The sequence below is a fragment of the Rhamphochromis longiceps genome, linkage group LG15, assembly GCF_057381845.1.
Source record: "Rhamphochromis longiceps isolate RC_006_pf linkage group LG15, R_longiceps_female_GT1.1, whole genome shotgun sequence".
Taxonomy (NCBI): Eukaryota; Metazoa; Chordata; class Actinopteri; order Cichliformes; family Cichlidae; genus Rhamphochromis; species Rhamphochromis longiceps.
Window position 1 is genome coordinate 26,808,700 of NC_140571.1, and position 19,330 is coordinate 26,828,029.

Sequence of the window (19,330 nt, forward strand, 5' to 3'; positions counted from 1 at the left end):
CTGAATATTCATTTAAATTAGAAATGTCAAAGTTTAGGTTGCTGTCAAGGGCTTCTGGAGGATGGTGGTCCACAGGAGACGGGCGATGATTGATGCTGGATGGGTGCGGTCTATACAACCTTTATTTCCCCCAAATAGTGTTGGCATCACCGTGAGCCTGGCGGGTCCCTGTGGGGGCTCTTGAGACATCTGACATGCACAGGCATCAAAGACCAAAAACAAGGCAAGGCTGTTAAGACTCATGGGCCCTCCTGGGCCATGGCAGCATGTTACCTGAACAGTGTGACTCCTTAAAGGTAAGACTGTGTATGATGTGAACCCTCAGAGGGGAGTTTTCGTCATGCATCCATGTTGCCCACTTCCTAAAAATTAAAGTCCAGCTGAGGGATCATCGTGTTTACACACTGGAGGAGATCCAGTATCCTTTGTAGAGGCACACGTAAAACAGCCGAGCTAAAAGCTGTCCAGAGGTGCCCGAAAAGATGATCGTGAAGTGTAAATCATCATTTATTTTTTGGGGACGTCTTCTCAGAAGGTTCTGATCATGCCTGTACTCTCAGCACACTCTTAGCAGAGGTTGGAGTCAGAATGGAAGCTCTAATAAAACCTGCAAGCTCACCGCAGTTTAGGAATCAAATATCAAATCTGACATCGCATTTTGAGTTCTGTCACACGCCTTCAATGTTGGAATAAAGGTTATTCAAAGCGGCCGGTGAGAGGTGAAGGTGTTTAAACTCCAGGCCGTCAAGGGCCGGTGTCCTGTAGGTTTTATTATAAATCACCTCCTCAACATATCTTGAAGTTCTCCAGAGGCCTGGTAATGAACTGATCATTTGATTCATGTGTTTTGACCCAGGGTGAGATTGAAAACCTGCAGGACACTGGTCCTTGAGGCCTGGAGTTCCCCACCCCCGCTTTAAAGCGTTAAAGCTGCTTCTGCTTCTGCTTCAAATAAATCTTGACACACATTATTTTTACCCACTTTTCATTTCTGCCTCACAATAACAGATTTATGAGAGTTTATGGTCAATTTCAGTGAGATTCATTTGTAATCACTGATGTGCTGCTGAGCCTCGGTGTTCTCCATCGCTCCTCACAGCCTCACCGCCGTGCTCTCGTGTTTTGTTCTCCAGCCAAATGATATTTGCTGCAGGACACTGAAACACACACACACACACACGGTTTCATACCGCTCAGTGTATGTGTGTGTTGGACTTTGTGAGCAGGTAGTGTCTGTTTAAATAAGTGATAGCAGGTGTCCACCAGATACAGCAGGCTCTCTGTCTCTGCTACACACACACACACACACACACACACACACACACACACACACACACACACACACACACACGTACGTGCGCGCTGAGCGGTGTTTGGTAGGTCCTGGCCTCAGGGAAACTTTGGCCACACTCGTTCTCTGTATCTGCAAACCTACATTAGGTCATGAGCTGTGATAACAGACACACACACAGACAGAGAGACACACACACACACCGGCTGGTGTCGATGGAGGCGCCGCGTCTTGCTTCAGAGAGCGCTGCTGCAGGCCTGGTCACAGCTGTAATGAGACGATGGCAGCGATCAATGGTGAGAGAGGAGCGCTTGTTGTGATAACAGCATCGTTTTTTTTTTTCTGAGTCAGTAAGCTGTGAAGAGTTCCTTTCGCACATGCTCAGTGTGTCCTCTCTCTATTTGGGTTTACTCAGGTGAGAAAAGAGACGAGGCGTTACCGAGGTTGGAAACCCAGAGGTCTGCTCACGGTCATATTTATGATGAGAGCAGAGGACAGATTATTCATTTTTTCATGTTTGTAACTGAACAATGTTTGTCTGAGAGTTTCAGGCATCTCAGAAACATCTGAAGAGAAAAGGTTTGAATCATTTTGAAAAATGTGATGCCACTCTGGATTTTGGAGCTCAACACAATTTAATGACTGTGTGTGATGGTGTAATTGTCAGGCTGGTGGAGAACGGCTGAAGTGGGTCCCAGTGGTGTTTCTCAGTGGGTGATCTGACCTTTTACTAGTGTACCTGTGTTCCTGTGATGTCAGCTGTCTCAGTGGAGCTGGCCTGTACACACACAGAGGCTGAGCGGCAGTTTGGAGTTTTTTGTTTTTTGCTGAAGTCAAAAAAATACTGGAGTTTTTATCATTATTTGAGACTTTACAGTGTTGAAGATCGGTGTTGGCGAAATATTTTAATGGTGCTCATGTTGAAGCCAGAGAAGACTCTGCTCGTACTCCAGAGTGTTTAAACAGACTGGTGGATGTAAGCACCGTGCCTTCATGGTGAATCACTGGTGGAGCGCTGGATGCTCATAGATCAGTGACCTGTCAGTCAGAAGCTCTGTTTTTTTTTTTTTTTTTTTTTTAAATGACTTTAAACTCAGCATTGAGACAATCAAACCTGCTGTTTGCAGGGATAACTGATCAGAAGACGGCTGCCTTAAAGGGGGGAGGAGCTAATATCACTTATTTGAGACAGAGGATGAACTGAGGAAAGGCAATATGAGATCCATATGGATTATTTTGACCTGTGAATCATGCAAAGCTACCCTACAACAGGTCGCCTTGGATCATGCTCTCTGTGCATTATTATTATTATTATTATTATTATTATTATTACTTGTTATTAGGGGTTTAAATCAAAATTCATATTTTTGTATTTTCTGTTATAACTTATGAGTCGGATAATAACTGAGAGGGATGGCTGGATGGATGAGTTTTCAAGCACAGCTACCTATGATTAGTGTATGGTGGAGCTTTGCCACCTTATCTCTATCTTACGGCTTCCCCTCTGGTGGCACTTAGTGTTAGCTTGAGAGGCTACAGCCACTCATGACTTTGAAGAGAAAGGAAGTGACAAACCGGGAGAAGCAGAGATACGGTGAAGGCGTGGTGCAGATGGCGTCTCATTCCGATAAGCTTATCTGGGTTTCCATGCTCCTCACTGCTTCTCTCCCTTGCCTCCTCTTTTGTTCCTTGCCTCCTCCTCAGTCCTCTCATTTCTCTTTCCGCTTAGCTCGATTCAGTGGCAGACAAAGATCCCCACCTCCAGCCTGAGAATCAGATGAGGGTCTGTGTCTGTTTGTTAGGCTTCGATCTGCCCTCCAGGTCTCCTCTGGAGTCTGCAGTGCTGGTTAGTCGCTCTGAGCTCTCAGTGAATCAAAGCTTCAGTAATCATCAGTTAAACTCTGACCTTTCAATGAACTGTGTTTAACTCAGACTCCACCTACACGTGTCATTCCTGTGTCCTGTATTTAAAAAAAGGCCCAGAACGACTGAGGTTAAATAAACGATGGTCACTCACGTTCTGTCCATCATATTGACAGAAAGCCTGTAAAATTACAGGTGCGATCAAAAAGTTCAGCCCATGAAAATATAAACTGGATTTAAACTTTGTCTGATCGCTCCTGCTGGTGCACGCTGGATCTACTCCAGTGTATCGAAACAATGATCCTAGAATATGAACAATAAAGGTTGTTTTTTTTTTTTTGGTTTTTTTTTTTTTTAAATGAATGAAATTGCAAATCAGTGTGCAAATGGATAATTATCTCAGAGACAAAGTAACCAATGGTTGATAACAACTTACCAATCAAGGCAATTCTTCCTTCAGTTTATTTCCTGGTCATTGCATTAAAGTTTTAAAGGTTCATCTCAGCACTGAGTGCTCATGCTCACATCTCTGCCACTTTTAAACTGGATGTGCATCCAGGGAGCAGCTACATGGACCCATCGTTACCAGAAAGGAGAGAAAATCCTGTTTTCAGTGCACGCTCTGGGTCATGTCCTTCAGATGCTTCAGGATGTTGAAGCAGACTCTGTGCTAACAGTCTGACCCGGGGAAGGAAGTCATGGTGCACAACCCTGCGAGTGTTCCTCACCTTCAGGCAGCTGGCTGGATGTTTGATCTCTGCAAGTGTGAAGTCTGTGCTGAAATCCCAAAATGGATGAGTAATGGGCCAAATTAAAAGCAGGTATGGTAGATTTTATGGACTCATTCCACAAACTTGTTGAACTCTGTGCAGCATCCTTCATTTTAATGAGCTGATTGCATTTCGTGGTTTTTACTGGAGACAAAGCTGCTGAGATGCTTGGATTTTTGAGTCAGCGAAGCCCACATTTATTTGTGTATGTTGAAGGCTTTACATTCATCTACCAGCCACCTCTCTTTGTTGTCTCCTGCACACGAGCACAGCTGTGACGGAAAGTAATCTCAGAATATAAAGAAGCTGTTCGTCTGCGTGTAATTCCTCTGCTTGATTGCTGCTGTGCCAGCTCGCTCTGATCAAAGATGCGATGAAACTGCACACGTGCTCGTTTGAACCAGTGGTCGTGGTGCTTCAGATAAGCTCTGGAGGTGGCTGATCTCCGTCTGCTACTGAAAACAATCATGTAAATCTTTGTGTTTGCAGCTCCTCCTGCAGCTTCTTATTTGCACCCTCTTTGCTACAGTCTCCCACACACTCGCTGTGATCACATTAAGCCTGGACTCTGGAAATTCAAGTGAAACGAGAAAAAAGGTTTTAAAATGCAAATAGTAAGGCGTGAAGAGAGAGCAGTGCTCCCCCGTCCAGAGGAGGTTTGGAGCCAGCAGAGATGCCATCAGCAGCTGGAACCAGTTTGGAATCAGACGGCTCTTTTTGACCACCAAGTTCTCCAGAGACCTTTTTTAAGCGAGGTTTAGATGTGAGGTTTTTGTTTAAGCATTTTAACCACCTACATACATTATGTGTATAATAATGCTTATATTAGTGTTGACAGGGGTGTATTCAGAAAACAGTACATGATGACTTTGTGTGTGTGGACCAGAATGATGTACCCACACTGTGGTCCACACAGACGTTCTACACACACAGTTCAACACACACAAAAAGAAACTCTGGTGTTGAAACAAAGACTTTCCTGATGAACTGTAAAGTCTTTAAGTGAGATGAGTAGAGGAAATCACCCCCGCTTTGCTGAGTGTAGATGGACCAAACTCTTCAAGCTTTTATCAGCTGTTGGGCGTCTTGACTCCTCGTTTCTGATCTGCAGCCACAGCAGCTCTCTCTTGCTTGCTCGCGCTCTCTCTCTCTCTCTCTCTCTCTCTCTCACACTCACTCACTCACTCACACAGTTGAAGAGCTTGAATTTCATCATCCTTAAGTGAAGGTTTGCTGTGGTTGGAATCAAACACAGAAATCTGTTTCTCATTTATTTATTTGTGTAAATGATCCTCTGTGGCTGTGCTTACAGCTAGTGTCCTTGTTTATTTGTGTGCTACGATCACTTTTGTTACATAATACGAGCTTAAAGCGCAGACTCTCTGCATTCGTCTCCAAACTGGAGGAAGGGTTTGGATTTGTGACTCTTATATAATTATACATGTCCCCCTCTTTACAAAGAGCAAGCGTAATTGGACAGTTGACTCAAAAAAAAAAAAAAGTGTTAGACGCTAAAACGTGGCTGCAGGTGTGTCTGTGTGTATTAGCTGAACCTGCTGATACAGCAGCGATTATAGGTGTAATAAACCGTGACCCTTTCACAGAAGTCAGCACTGCAGAACACACACACACACACACACACACACACACACACACACACACACACACACACACACACACACACACCCCTCAGAGTGTGAATGAGAAAAAGAACCAGAGAGGAAGAGGAGGATAAGGGTTAAAATGTTACTCAAAGAATCGATGAAGAGCCGTGTGGAGGGATGCTGGGGGAGGGTGCAGAGCCATTGCTGGGATTAAAGAGGAGGTGCAAGGAGTGAAGTAGAGAAGGAGATTAATGTGCTGGTCAGCAAACAGGAGGTGAAGCCTGGGAGAAGCGACTCCCCTCGGCCTGCTCTTTAATCAGTCCTGGAGCTGATTATTCAACCTGTTGGCCTCCAACGGGCTTCAGGTGGCGTTGTTTCAGGAGAGCCGCTCACACAATCCCATTAGCCACATTTATTCTGTTCCCAGATACGTGGCCCCAACTTTTATCCCCTATCCTTGTTCTTTGGCTCTTTGACATTATTACAAATTTAAATAAAGCTCTGCCAGAATAAATGTCAACACTGGGTTTATTCCCAAGCTTCTAAAGCTTGAAACCATCACAGCTGAGAGCCAAACCCTAACCCAACTCTGACTTCACGCCTCAGTCCTTCCATCATTACAGTGACTCAGGAACATGCAGACAACACGTTTGACTTCATCACTTGTGCTGTCTGATAAAGCTGCAGTCCTTCATGTCATGCTGGTCTGGTTGCACCTCTCAGTTCATCCTCTGTCTGAAACAAGCGTTAGGATGCAGCGTTCTTCTGTTTGGACGCTCCTCACAAACGGGTGGATAGCCATCATGACCAGGTTAAGGACGCCCACCCTCCTTGACATCACTCAGAGCCAACCCATATTGAAAAGATATATAAATCTTGTAAAGTTTGTATCTGTCTTGTGTGAAACTTGTATGAAAAGCATACAAGTGTGAAAACAGATATAAGATCCCTTGAAAAATTATATAAATGAAACTTGCATGTTTTGGATACTTCTTAAAACAATACATGAAAGTAATGAGAAAGTGGCCACTTTCATGAGTAAATCATATAAGCCTTATATGATTCACTATATGATGCAAGTCTTTTAGAAGATTTCTTTTCCATATGGGAACAGTGGAACACACGGTGTGCAAACTGACTGAAACAGATGTACTGTGCATGACAGAAATAAGGACACAAGCTTTGGGACTTGACTCACGGACCGTCAGCACAGGGAACCAGGATGTAGTCATAGAAGTAAAACTGGTATTTCAAGGGTGAAGCTTTCTGAATGGGAGTCGGTTGGAGGTTTTAACTCCGTCAGTTTTATTTGGAGGTTTTTCTGCTGTGGCTTCAGCCTTAGTCTGTGACAGTCAAGTTTTTTTAAGACGGAAGTAAAAAAAACTGCTGCCAGGTCGACGTGAAGAACACCGAGGTCTTCACTGCAGTTTGAATAAACCTCTGAATGAAGAGGAGGAGGAAGAATAGGAGGAGGAGGGGTGTAAAAGTTCTGCTTGATGATTGTCGCAGTGTGTTGGCAAACCCTCAACCTCTGCCCAGAAACTCACTTACACACACTTTTCTGTGTGTGTGTGTTGACCAGTAGGAACATTCTGGTCAGTCTGAGTTTATCACGTTGGGAAAGAGGTTCAGATTTAAAATCAGCTTTTAATTTGGAATTCGCATTTCGTGGAATTTTGTCAGACTAACACACACACACACACACACACACACACACACACACACACACACCACCTCGACTGGACTGGGTGACAAAATGAGTACACAGATCTGTGTGGATGCCATAATGAGTGGTCCCTGAAATGAGTCCCATAACTCATGAGAGACGATGAAATGAAGGAGCTCATGCGCTAAAATAAAAGCTGACGTCAGCAGGAACTCGAAACACTGGCAGCAGTGTTCCCCTCAATTAACCTCCTTTTACTTTCAGTCTCCACCTCACTTCTTTTAGATTTCTCTTCACATCCTTCTCTTAAATTCTTCACCTCAGAAGTTTATTTCACTTCATGGCTGATGGCGAGTGAGTTGGGATCAGCACATTGATAATGGGACAAATGTAAATCCAGTAGAAGGTCATATTATAAGCCCTCCATTTCCATAGTTTGTCTTCATCATTGAGCGTTTTTCAGTGGTATGTGAAGTTTCTGCCCAAATCTCAGCTGTCTGGACGCCTTTTCTTTCTTTTTCTGCAGGAAATGTGTTTTCAGTCATTTTCAGGCGTCCTGAATTGATTTTTTTCCCCCCATGTCAGCAGATATGATAAGAGAAGCTCTCAGAAACTCCTGCAGGTTGAGCAGCTCTAACCAAACACTTTTATTGCTGACTCTCAAACAAATAAAGATATATTGGATTGACTGTGTGTGAAATAAAATAGAACAAATACTGAGCGAGGTAAGGCGATAAAACTGAGGGGAAACAGAAAAACAAGGCATATTTACACAAAAACACCTGGATATATTATATAAACTCGAATACTCTTCTCTTTCTATTTGTACTCTCAGGTGACGGGACGCTCAGAATTTGGGATGTGAAGGGTGCGGCGTGCAGATTGGCCATCCCAGCGCACAAGGCAGAGATCCTCAGCTGTGATTGGTGCAAATATGACCAGGTACAGGCCCTCCAGTTGGTTAAAAGGTTCCATATATTAAATGGCATATTTGGTTTAAAAGATACTTAAAAACAAACAAACAATACATTTAAAAACCTCTATGCCAGCCTTCATTTATACAGAGAAGTGTGTTTGTTTAAATGCATTTTACTATCTGCATCAAACACTAAAATTACATCTGATTTTGTGACCTTTAACCCGGTTAGCTTTGTAAAGATTAGCTGGTGTCTGTCTGCAGAATGTTGTGGCCACAGGTTCAGTGGATTGTACTGTGTGTGTGTGGGACCTGAGGAACATCCGGCAGCCTGTCAATCAACTGCTGGGACACACGTACGCCATCCGCAGACTCAAGGTACACACACACACACACACACACACACACACACACACACACACACACACACACACACACACACACACACACAGACACGTGTTGGGTTTTTATATCTTGTGGGGACATCTAATTGACATAAAGCTTTCCCTAGCCCCTTACCCCCAACCCTAACCATGAAAAATGTTTTCGCGTCACACACAGACTGCATAAACGGAGACTTTCGGAAACAATGACACATTTTAGTCATATGATGCAGTCATGTGACCAATGAAACTAAGATAGCAGAGGGCATTATAGGGCAGATGTTTTGTTTGCTGTCAATTTTGACGACCCTATTAAAGATTAATATCAGTTTGTACTGATAGCTTTTCTTTAAATTCTTTAATTCTCAAATAACAGAGGTTGAATCGTCTTTAGTTTCATGAATGCGCAATGCAGGAACGTAAGCGTTTCAGCCGTTTCAGTGTGGATGAACAAATGTTCTGAAACGACTGAAAATGATAGTGTGGACGCGGAGCATTTTTAGATGAAAACACCGTTTTCAAATTTATCCGGATTAGTGTAGACGTAGCCTAAGTGTGTGCCGCTGAAGCATATTCACTGTAATCTGCATCAGTGTAATGTGTGTGTGTGTGTGTGTGTGTGTGTGTGTGCGCGCGCTGGTCGAGATGTAGTGTGAAGTCTGACAGCGTCAAAACACCCAACCAAATGGTGGTAATAAGACCTCACTCTCGTGCTACACTGTGTGTGTGTGTGTGTGTGTGTGTGCAGTGATGTATGTGCTGTTCTCACACACACACACACACACACACACACGCGCACGCACGCACTCTCTTGGAGGACATTACACTGATGCAGATTTCGTGCAGACTTATTGTGGCATCGTCGCTACGTCGTAACCACAGACCTCTCTAAAACACTGCACTGTACCCCGACGTGCACTTCCCTGAAACATAACCACATGTCGTGCCTCTTCACTACTGTCGATTCTGCCACCTTTTCTCTGTGGTTTTTACATTTATCAGTGAGAGAACAACAGGAAAAATAATTATAGCATCAAAATGAGGACTGACCGATGTCATCAGATTGGGTGGAATGGGCATGAGGGAATGTACGAAGAAGTGGAAAAACTAGACGGACATATGGAGAGCCATTCTCCATAATAAAGCATTCATAACACACACTGGGTCACCAGAACGGGGTAAAAAGGAACATGCTGAGATAAAGTCTGAGAATTTCATATCTAACGAAGCACACAGAAGCGCTCCAGGTTACAGGTTAGCATGTTCACAGCATAATAACCATAAACATTCTGCATTCAATAACGCAGAGTCTGCTTAGACTCATTCATTCCCAGTAACTGTGATCCTCATTAGGGATAAACTAATATATTGGCCAAACATGGATATCGGCTGATATCATTCCTGTTGACTCTTGGCAGATTCACTGACATTTAAATGTTCAAGAGTCAAGAAAAAAAACTCAATGACCTGTTCAGATCAGCCAGGCTGTTATTTTAAAGGTTCAGCCCATCGAGCTGCTGCTGTGGGCTTTTTCAGCACAGCTGTACCCCATCGATCGAGGAGACTTGCTCTGAAACTGCTTGTCACCATTTGCAAATCTGTCAGCTTGTATCGATTCTCTGCAGGGAGCACAAACAAGGTGATCGGCAGCAGGAGCGTAACGAGATAAAAATAAAGCAATGAACAGAGGCGGACCGCGGCGCTTCTGTTCGGCTGTCACATCAAAAATTCACGGTGAGCGAGCGAGTTTCTTACAGACGAGTGATCAGCACGTAATGAACCTCTGACAAAAGAGGAATCCCTGTCTCGAAGTAAACAAGTCAGAGCGTGCTCAGTCCGTTTTGCGTACTGCTCTGGCTTTACAGGTGGAAGGCTCCTCACTCAAACTCCAGCCAAACCAAACCTGGGGTAAACTATCAATGGATATTTCACTGTGACCTCACTCACTGGTTTGTTGAGTCCTCATTCAAAGCCTTGATTTTTTTTTTTTAAATCGTTTTTCACTACATTGTCCCGGTTGGGCACATAAAGTGTAGTCTGAATGAGATAATGAGGGAATATAAACCCCACAGACACACACATCTGCTAACTGCTGCTAAATAACAGATCAGATGGTAGAATGTCACCAGACTTGTGGACAGTCTGTAAGCTACACCCACCTGTGTCGACTTCTACCTGTCAGGTAAAGCGGCCCCGCCTCGATCTTTAAGCTATACTATGAGGACCGACTCACTGCTGCCGGCAGCCTTAAGTGGACGTCATAGGAAGTGCGGTTTTTGGTGCTTCTGTGATGCCTTTACTTTCCAGCCCTGCCAGCTGCTGCTTGGTTAGCAGTTTCTGAGCAGCTTACCTGCAAACCAAACATTTCTGCTGCATCGTCACAGCTGCCTGGGTTTTACTTTGGTAATAAATGTGTTTGCAAGTAAAGCAGCGTTAAATGAACGTGAAGTGCAGTAAAGAGAAGGATGTTAAACGAGGCCAGGACTCGATATGAAAGGTGAAACTGTCAGATGCAGAGAGGGGAACAAATGAGCGAATAAATTAATTTGGGAGTGCGTCGTCGGTGAAATCGCTCTCTATGGACTCCTCGCAGGCTCTCCGTGTCTCTGCACAAACTGCTGAGCAGAGAAATGCTGCAAACTCTGCTCAGCCTGCCGGAAGCTGTTTTTCTTTCATGATGGAGACGAAAATGTAGTTTTTTTTTGTTTGTTTTTTTGGATGATGGGGACAAACTGGAGCTCAGCATCAGAAACAGTGGCATGTGCATGAAGCACAAACTGAGCAGCGTCTTCTGTTGTTCTGCATATTGTGAAAGGAAAACTGCAGTTATTACTGGCGTTTTTGTAAAACACACACAGTAATTTTTACTTTAAAAGTCTAAAACATTTCAGCACTTTTTCACGTTGTGGTTATTATCTTGTGTGTGCACAGCGGAGCTCGAAGTTCCAACGACACATTGTAAAATGTGTCATTTTTTTCATTTAAACCTTCAAACTGTCAAACATGCCCTACCTCCTTCACCTCCATGCTGATTTAAGGTTAAAAGGTCTGCAGCATGTCCCTCTGGAGGGTTTTTGACTCCCCTTCACATTATTACATATTATTGTTTCTTTGTAATCAGATTATGAATATTTGAGGAAAGCAGCGGGTGTTCGTGATGGAGATTAAAGCTGATAACTTGCTATTCTTCCTTTCTTCCTTTGGAAACATGATCTCAATAAACCGTTTTCCATTTTGTTCCTTTTCCTGCAGTTTTCTCCCTTTGATAAGACTGTGCTGGCGTCCTGCTCGTATGACTTCACTGTCAGGTAAGATCACCTGTGGCGTTTCTCTCTGTTCGACCTGTTTATTTAAGGACCTTTAAACAAGGTTCTCTGCAGCTCAGTGCTGGTAGAACGTTAGGAGCGCTAACAGGCGAGCAAGCATGTGGAACTCATTTTGTTCCACATCATTTTGTGAAAGCTGCTCTACAAGTTTAATGTGTTTGCACAGAGAAATGGAGAGAAAACATTAGAGAGCAAAGCAAAGCATAAACCCCACTGAGCTCATTTACACATTAAACAAAGAAAATAAAGATGCGAACAAATAGTTCAAGATGTTTAAAAATGATGGGCCTGACGTCGCTTTGCTCTTTAGTTATTCAGCTCCGGAGGTTAATGCAGAACATTATTCACAACAGGCGTATTTAGAAATGATTGACGTTGTGAGCTGCAGTGGATGCCAGAAATCAAAAGTTTAATCTGAAATTTGAAACATCTCAAATAAATCAGACTTAAATAAATGAAGAGATCACCTGAGTTCGACGTTTCCTGAAGCTTCGACTTCACTTGAGACAAAATGGACAAAAACACGAGCAAACTCCAACCATCTTCACAGCTCCTTGTGGTTTCCGCTCATTTTTACCCCCCAGCTGAAAGCCCTGGGTACCAAAGAATGAGTGTGAAAAAGTCCAAATTCCCAGTGAGCCAGTACATCATGTGGAAGAACGAGCATCTACTCTGGACAAATAAACTCCGAGGTCGGCTTTAAGTTACAAAGAGGAATCCAGGTGCCAGCGGTTATTTCAGGGCTGGGGCGTGCAGCATGTGCACGGTGTGGATGACCTACACCTGCAGAGTAATGTTAACATTTCTGCAGAAATGAGTCTCCTCTCTGGGTCTTTAAGATAACCTGTAAAGTTTTTGTCATGCAAATTTGATTCTTTGAAAGGAACTTTCTTTCGAGGTTAAAGGAGCGGCGATGTGATGTGGCCTGCACAGTATTTCTGCTCCTTTCCTTTCAGTTACTGCCAAAGGGAATGGATGGTGTCATCATGGCAGAAGCAACGAGTCAGGACACTGAGGGAGAATTTGCGGTAAAGTTAACCAGTGTGTGAGATGGAGGGACGGACACAGAGGAAGGATGAGCTGCTCCTTTATTGGGCCACAGAGGATGAGTTAATAAAATGTGTAATTTCAAGGGAGACTGCCTCTGTGCTTCTCATGAGAATATATCTGATCCGTCCTCTCTGTCCGCTCGGCTCTTTAAAACCACAGAGGAATCGATGTTGTTCTGTGCGTCTGTCAGGCTGTGCGGGCAGATGATGGATAAACAGATGCAGTAAGATGGATGAAAGGTGAGGTTGCCCTGTTGTCCGGCCTGGAGCAAGACGTTGTTTAACAGTGATTAATCAGTGAAAGGAAAACGAATGAGGAAGCAGTCTGGCAGTCGATGAGTCATTTAAACCACTCAGTAGTTTTTTCTTCTCTAATGTGAGGAATGTGTTTGTTTTGGGGACTGTTGCTCTGACAAAATAACTCATTTGAAGATGTTGCTTCAAGTTCTGAGAAATTCTCAGAGGGGTTCCCAGAGCTGGCCGCAATGTCTTTCGAACCAGGCGGATCACTCTGCCCCGAGATGACCACTTTAGGGTTACGCCCTCTCTGTGACATCATGCAGCTTAACGGGACAGAAACAACTGGTTGACTTGAGTGTTTGGAGCAACCGGAAAGCTGAGGGAGTGTTTAGTTTGCAGGGATGATGTTTTAAGAAGATCCAACGTTGTAACAGTGGATGTACGATGGAAAATGAGTGACAGCGGGTCTCTGCTCATGTTGCTCGATGCATCTCTGTGCTGCACACGCTTAAGAAACGAACAAAAAGCATTCAAACTCTAAGTTTATCTTTAATAAAGACAGGATGTGAAGCTTGTATGCTAATTATGCAGAGCTGCCGGATGGAAGATGATCTAAAATAATTGATTTTTTTTAAGAGACGCAAGCTTCTTTCAGATGCTTTGCTAACAGTGTTAGCATTACATAATGACAGCCAGTGGAGAAGGTGCTGACGTGAGATCCGGTATCTCCAACCGTCCCTGCAGAAGCGATGCTGCTGTGTGGCCTCCACTTATTTTCTCTTCCCTCTGTAGTTTGCGGACAACCTCAGATACGATTATAATAAATACAATGATGATGTTGAGAGGCACAGATGGGAAAGACTCTCATGCTAACATGATATGAAGACAGTTGAATGATTACAAGTATTAAAAGTTGAAATGGGAACTAATTTTAATGCTTTGTTCATTAAATTTATTCTTTATTATACAGAAGATCAGTTTTGGTTGATATGAAGTGTCCTTGATTACAATTATCATGATGAGTGAAGTCTCAAGTTATAAATAAAACTTGGACATAATGACATCCGCCTTTAAAAGTCTAAACGATGTTTCAGATAACACATCTGTAACAAGGTCCATTATGTGGTAATAAGCAGCTGGAGGTAACTAAGAAACCACTATCTGTACCTACAGCATTTTCATATGAAAAATAAATACCAGAATCCGTTCGGACCAAGTTTAGATCGCTTTCAGTCTGGTTTGGCGCTTAATTTTGTCCTTGGCACAAACTTTTCCTTCATGTAGTCTCTCTCTGGTTCCTCTGCCTCTTCCGTTCTTTTCATTTTTTTCTAGTCAGAATCAGCTTTGACCAGAATAAATAAATGATGGATACGCGACCAAGGGAGTTTTTCCTTCCCACTCTTTCTCTGCATTATCATCTTTACAATATAAAGTACTGATGGAGAAACAACGGAGGCAACAGTAGTTGTGATTCGGTGGTATATAAATAAAACTTGTAAACACATTATTTTGGTTTCTTCTGTTTCTTCGTGTGATCCCAGCCCGAGTCCATTATGATTATCCAGTTGTGGAATTGGTTTTGTGCTCTTGGTCTTGTTTTAGATTGACTTTGTTCTTCTTGTGCTTCGCGTCGCCGCGATCAGGGCTCTGTTTGGGTCAGATCGTTGTTCTCGAGAATTTCTTTACGTCTCTGTCTGATTTTGAGTCTGAGTGTCTGCGTAATAGATAAAACATGAAAGTATTTAAAGTGCTTGTATTGCACGGTATAATTTGAGTGTTGAAGTGCTGCTGCCTGTTTGTATTCAGCAAACCTTCCTTGCATATACAAAGTGTTTTTCAGAATTTATTGTCCTAAATCAGGGGTGGCCAACCCGCGGCTCTCGAGCCGCATGCGGCTCTTTGCCTGGTTTCATGCGGCTCTTACGTTCATATCAAAGTTTGTGTTTTGGGGTTTTTTTGTGTTGTTGTTTTAAAATGTGCACGTTCGCTTCGCTTGAGTTCAATACGGTATTTTCATTAAATGGCCATGTGTGTGAGATGAAAATACCGCAAAGTTTCCCAGTAGGAGCAAGTTTGCCCTTAAAATGGCAAGGAAAAAATACACAGCAAAAAGAAAATATGAAGATTAACACAGGACGTTTTTAACAGAGTGGGAGAGTTTATATTTTTTTGTTGAACGCAATGGCAAGCCATTCTGCCTTATATGTCAGACGTCATTAGCGCATTTCAAAGCTTCAAATCTTCAGCGCCACTTCAGCTCACTCCATGCTAACATCGACCAGAACCATCGACCCAAAAGGGACTGAACTTCGCAAGCACGAGTTGGCCACTTTGAAAAGTCAGCACATACAGTTTTTCCAAAAATTTACGAAGCGGTCAGAGACCTTAACACTCGCATCCTATCAGCTGGCTTGGAACATTGCACGGGCTAAAAAGCCATACAATGAAGGGGAGTTCGTTAAAAAATGCCTCAGTGACGTTGTTGAAATCTTGTCTCCTGAAAACGACAAATTAAAACGCATGGTATCAGACGTCCAACTGTCCCGCCACACTGTTGAACACAGAATATCGGACATTAACACGGCTATTGAAACACAGTTGCACTCTGACCTTCAAGCATGTGAGTATTTTAGTGTCGCATTGGATGAGAGTTGTGATATACAAGACAAGCCTCAGTGGGCAATATTTGCACGGTCTGTTTCAAACGATTGTGTGATCAAAGAAGAACTCCTGGATATTGTGCCATTAAAAGACAGAACCCGTGGCACAGATGTGAAAGAAACCATGATGGCTGCATTAGAAAAAGCAAATCTGCCCATAACGAAATGAACTGCAATAGCCACGGATGGAGCACCAGCCATGATGGGATCTGTGAACGGGCTTGTGGGGCTGTGCAAAGCTGACCGAACTATTCCTGACTTTTGGAATTTCCACTGCATCATCCACATGGAGCAACTCGTGTCTAAATCATTGAATTTAGATAACGTCATGAAGCCTGTGATGGAAATCGTCAACTATATCCGCACACATGTGCTTAACCACAGTCAATTCAAGAATCTCATTGCTGAGCTGGACCAAGGGCTTCCAGGTGACCTGCCGCTGCACTGTGAGGTGGCTGTCAAAAGGCCAGGTACTCTCTCACTTCTTTGAGCTTTTGGATGCCATGAAACTGTTTATGGAAGAGAAGGACAAGGACTATCCCGTGCTCTCGGACCTCAAGTGGATTATGGATCTGGCCTTTTTGGTCGACATGCTGTGTCACTTGGACAGACATAACCTGACCCTGCAGGGTAAGTTAAAAATGCTGCCTGACCTGGTGCAAAGTGTGTTTGCGTTTGTCAACAAACTGAAGCTGTTCAAGACACATATTCAAAAGGGAGATTTAACGCATTTTCCCACTCTGCTAAAAGCCAAGCGGGCAAGTCCCCAGCGCTGCCCTGAGTAAGCAAAGAGCCAGATATGCAACGCTGATTGAAAACTTGCACGAAAGCTTTGTGACCGGGTTCCATGATCTACAATTGAAAAGGCCACAGATTACGTTCCTCGTCGACCCATTGAATGCAGAGACCGGCTGTTTGAAAGTCTCGCTAGTCACAGATAAAGTTGCGGCTGAGTTGGAGATGATCGATCTTTGTGAGGAGGACCAATTGAAACCTGCTTTAAGGGAAGGGACCATTGAGTTCTGGAAAAGTATGCCAATGGAAAAATACCCCAATGTCAAACGGGCTGCGCTTAAGATACTGTCAATGTTTGGGTCAACATACAAGGCAAGGAATGCCAGAAGTCCCATTAAACAACATGCATTGTAAAAGTAAATGCTATTGTAGATTATTATATTTTTGTTTGTGGACTTGGTTGAACTGAGAGTTTGTGTGTGTGAGACAGTGCACACAATTGTTGAAAATGACTGGCCTGTGGTTTTAGTACTGTAGGAGTCATTATCATATTAGTGTGTGTGTGTGTGTGTGTGTGTGTGTGTGTGTGTGTGTGTGTGTGTGTGTGAGAGAGAGAGAGGGAGGAAAGGATGGGTGATGTTCATGTGTGCCCATGTGTAGGATGTGGCTCTTTGCGGTAACACAGTAAAAAAAAAGTGGCTCTTGGTCTCTGACTGGTTGGCCACCCCTGTCCTAAATCATTTGTAATCGTCACTTTTATGCCAGAAATCTTTCTCTGCAGCCTCGGGGCTTCATTGTAAAGGACGGCAACAGTAAAAACCTTTGTTTGGTGCTTTCTTAGTGTTTCTGTGGATTATTACTGCAGATGCTGACGAGCTCACAGCCGCAAGCAAAAATCTGCTGGAATCTGGCAGGTGTGTGTGTGTGTGTGTGTGTGTGTGTGTGTGTGTGTGTGTGTGTGTGTGTGTGTGTGTGTGTGTGTGTGTGTCAGGGCAGCCCAGCAGTCTACATAGAGTATCTGAGCCAATTAAAGCTCGGATCAATAAAACACGGGGTCTGACACAGACCCAGCTAACGGCACGTCCCGCTTTGAGCTGTCCGTCTTCCCTTTGGCGTTTTAGCTGTTTTTCCCTCAGTTATGTTTGGCATCTTAAATGTCTGCCGTTTATTTCCGCGGGCTCCCTCTTTCAGCTCGCCACCAATCTTTCCTTTCATCCTTTGTTTGGTGTCTTGTCAGCTGCAGGAGCAATTGAGTCATGCAGAGAAACGTAATTCACCAAATCACGCAGAGCTTAAGATGAAAACACGGCAAAACCAGCAGAGCGGGTCCACTTTGAAACTGTCTTAATACCTGCATGTAATAGGAAAGCAGCTGTTTGTAATCATAAACCCACAAAGAGTGATGAACGGCTCAGCAACATAGAGCTTAAAAGCTCTATGTTGCTCCTAGTTTTGGTATCAAGTCGTTTTTGTAACAGCAGCAGGAAGTAACTGATTGATATCATCCTAGAGGTGATTGATTGACCAAACAGGTGTGTGTGTCTGTGTATGTGTGTGAGCATGCATTCACATCTTTGTGGGGACCAAAAATTGGAAGTTTACTATGCAAAATCCTGGTCCCCACAAGTTTGAAGACAACTTTGAGACTCAAAATGTGGTTTTATTGACAGAGTTACATTTGGGCTATGGTTAGGTTTAGGCTGAGGGTTAGGCATTCATGTTTCATGGTTAGGGTTAGGAGAAGGGGCTCGGGAAAACATTATGTTAATTAGATGTCCCCACAAGATATGAATACCCGATGTGTGTGTGTGTGTGTGTGTGTGTGTGTGTGTGTGTGCTTCTTCAATAGCAACGTGATGCATGTTTGTTTTGTGTTGAATACTCCAAACACAGGATATGAAGACAATTATCACCCATTGTCAGGTGTGTGTGTGTGTGTGTGTGTGTGTGTGTGTGTGTGTGTGTGTGTGTGTGTGTGTGTGTGTGTGTGTGTGTGTGTGTGTGTGTGTGTGTAAGCATCCCTCAGGTGTGACAGTTGTGGGCTCTAATAACCCCAAAAGGAGGAAACGCCCCTCTTCACATTCAGGTCCACAAGCTCTCACACACACAGCAGTGAGTGATTTTCCTCACTTGTTGGTATTTGGGGTCACACTAGAACATCTGTTAGCATTGTTGCTAATGCTCCGACTGCCTCCATGTCCAAACATTCTGAATTCTGTGCAGGTGTGAATCTGAGCATGAGTTATTGTCTGTCTTTCTGCTGGCCCTCTGTCTCTGGGCAAGCCCTGCAAACTTAGATCAAATAAGCAGTTAAGGATGGATTATGGATGTATACATTATTTATGTTTTGGGCACTCATTGTGAAATTTTAATTATTAACATGTTTCATTAATGTCGTAGTCACGGGGGGGAAACAATGGTTTGAGACCGCAGCATGGTCAAAGTCATTGTCTGAAGCAGTTGCTTTGTAGACGGGGAGCAGGTCTGCTGCTGTCTGCAAAGCAAATTTGTCAAGGCAATAAAATGCCAATAAGATGGATTCAGTTTCTCAGTTTGTGACTGAATGGGGTCAACTGAGTGGGTGAACTGGTTATTACATGCAGTCTGTTTGTGGTGATAAACTGGTGAAAATCGTAAATCTTCATGCACAGATATTCATGTTAATGCCTTTCATTCAGAGTCCAGAGAGAACCTCACAGATCTGAAAGAGAAATTCGAAAAGTCACCGAACTGTCTGAGTCGGACTGCAGTCACTCCGAGTCAGACCGGGATTGTTGGGAGACAGATAGCCTCCCGCCAGGCGACCTGTGGTTGACAGTGGGCGCAG

At 43.6% G+C, this 19,330-nt stretch overlaps 1 protein-coding gene across 4 annotated transcripts in view; it reads left to right on the plus strand.

Annotated features, from left to right (window-relative positions):
* pex7 (peroxisomal biogenesis factor 7) overlaps positions 1-19,330 on the plus strand; it is a 46,678-nt gene that overhangs the window by 6,554 nt on the left and 20,794 nt on the right. For all 4 annotated transcript variants that reach the window (XM_085382272.1, XM_085382271.1, XM_085382270.1 and 1 more), the window contains exons 7-9: positions 8,030-8,136; positions 8,375-8,488; positions 11,746-11,801. In XM_085382272.1, the coding sequence (XP_085238398.1) occupies positions 8,030-8,136; positions 8,375-8,488; positions 11,746-11,801 (277 nt within the window). The remainder of the gene's footprint in view (positions 1-8,029; positions 8,137-8,374; positions 8,489-11,745; positions 11,802-19,330) is intronic.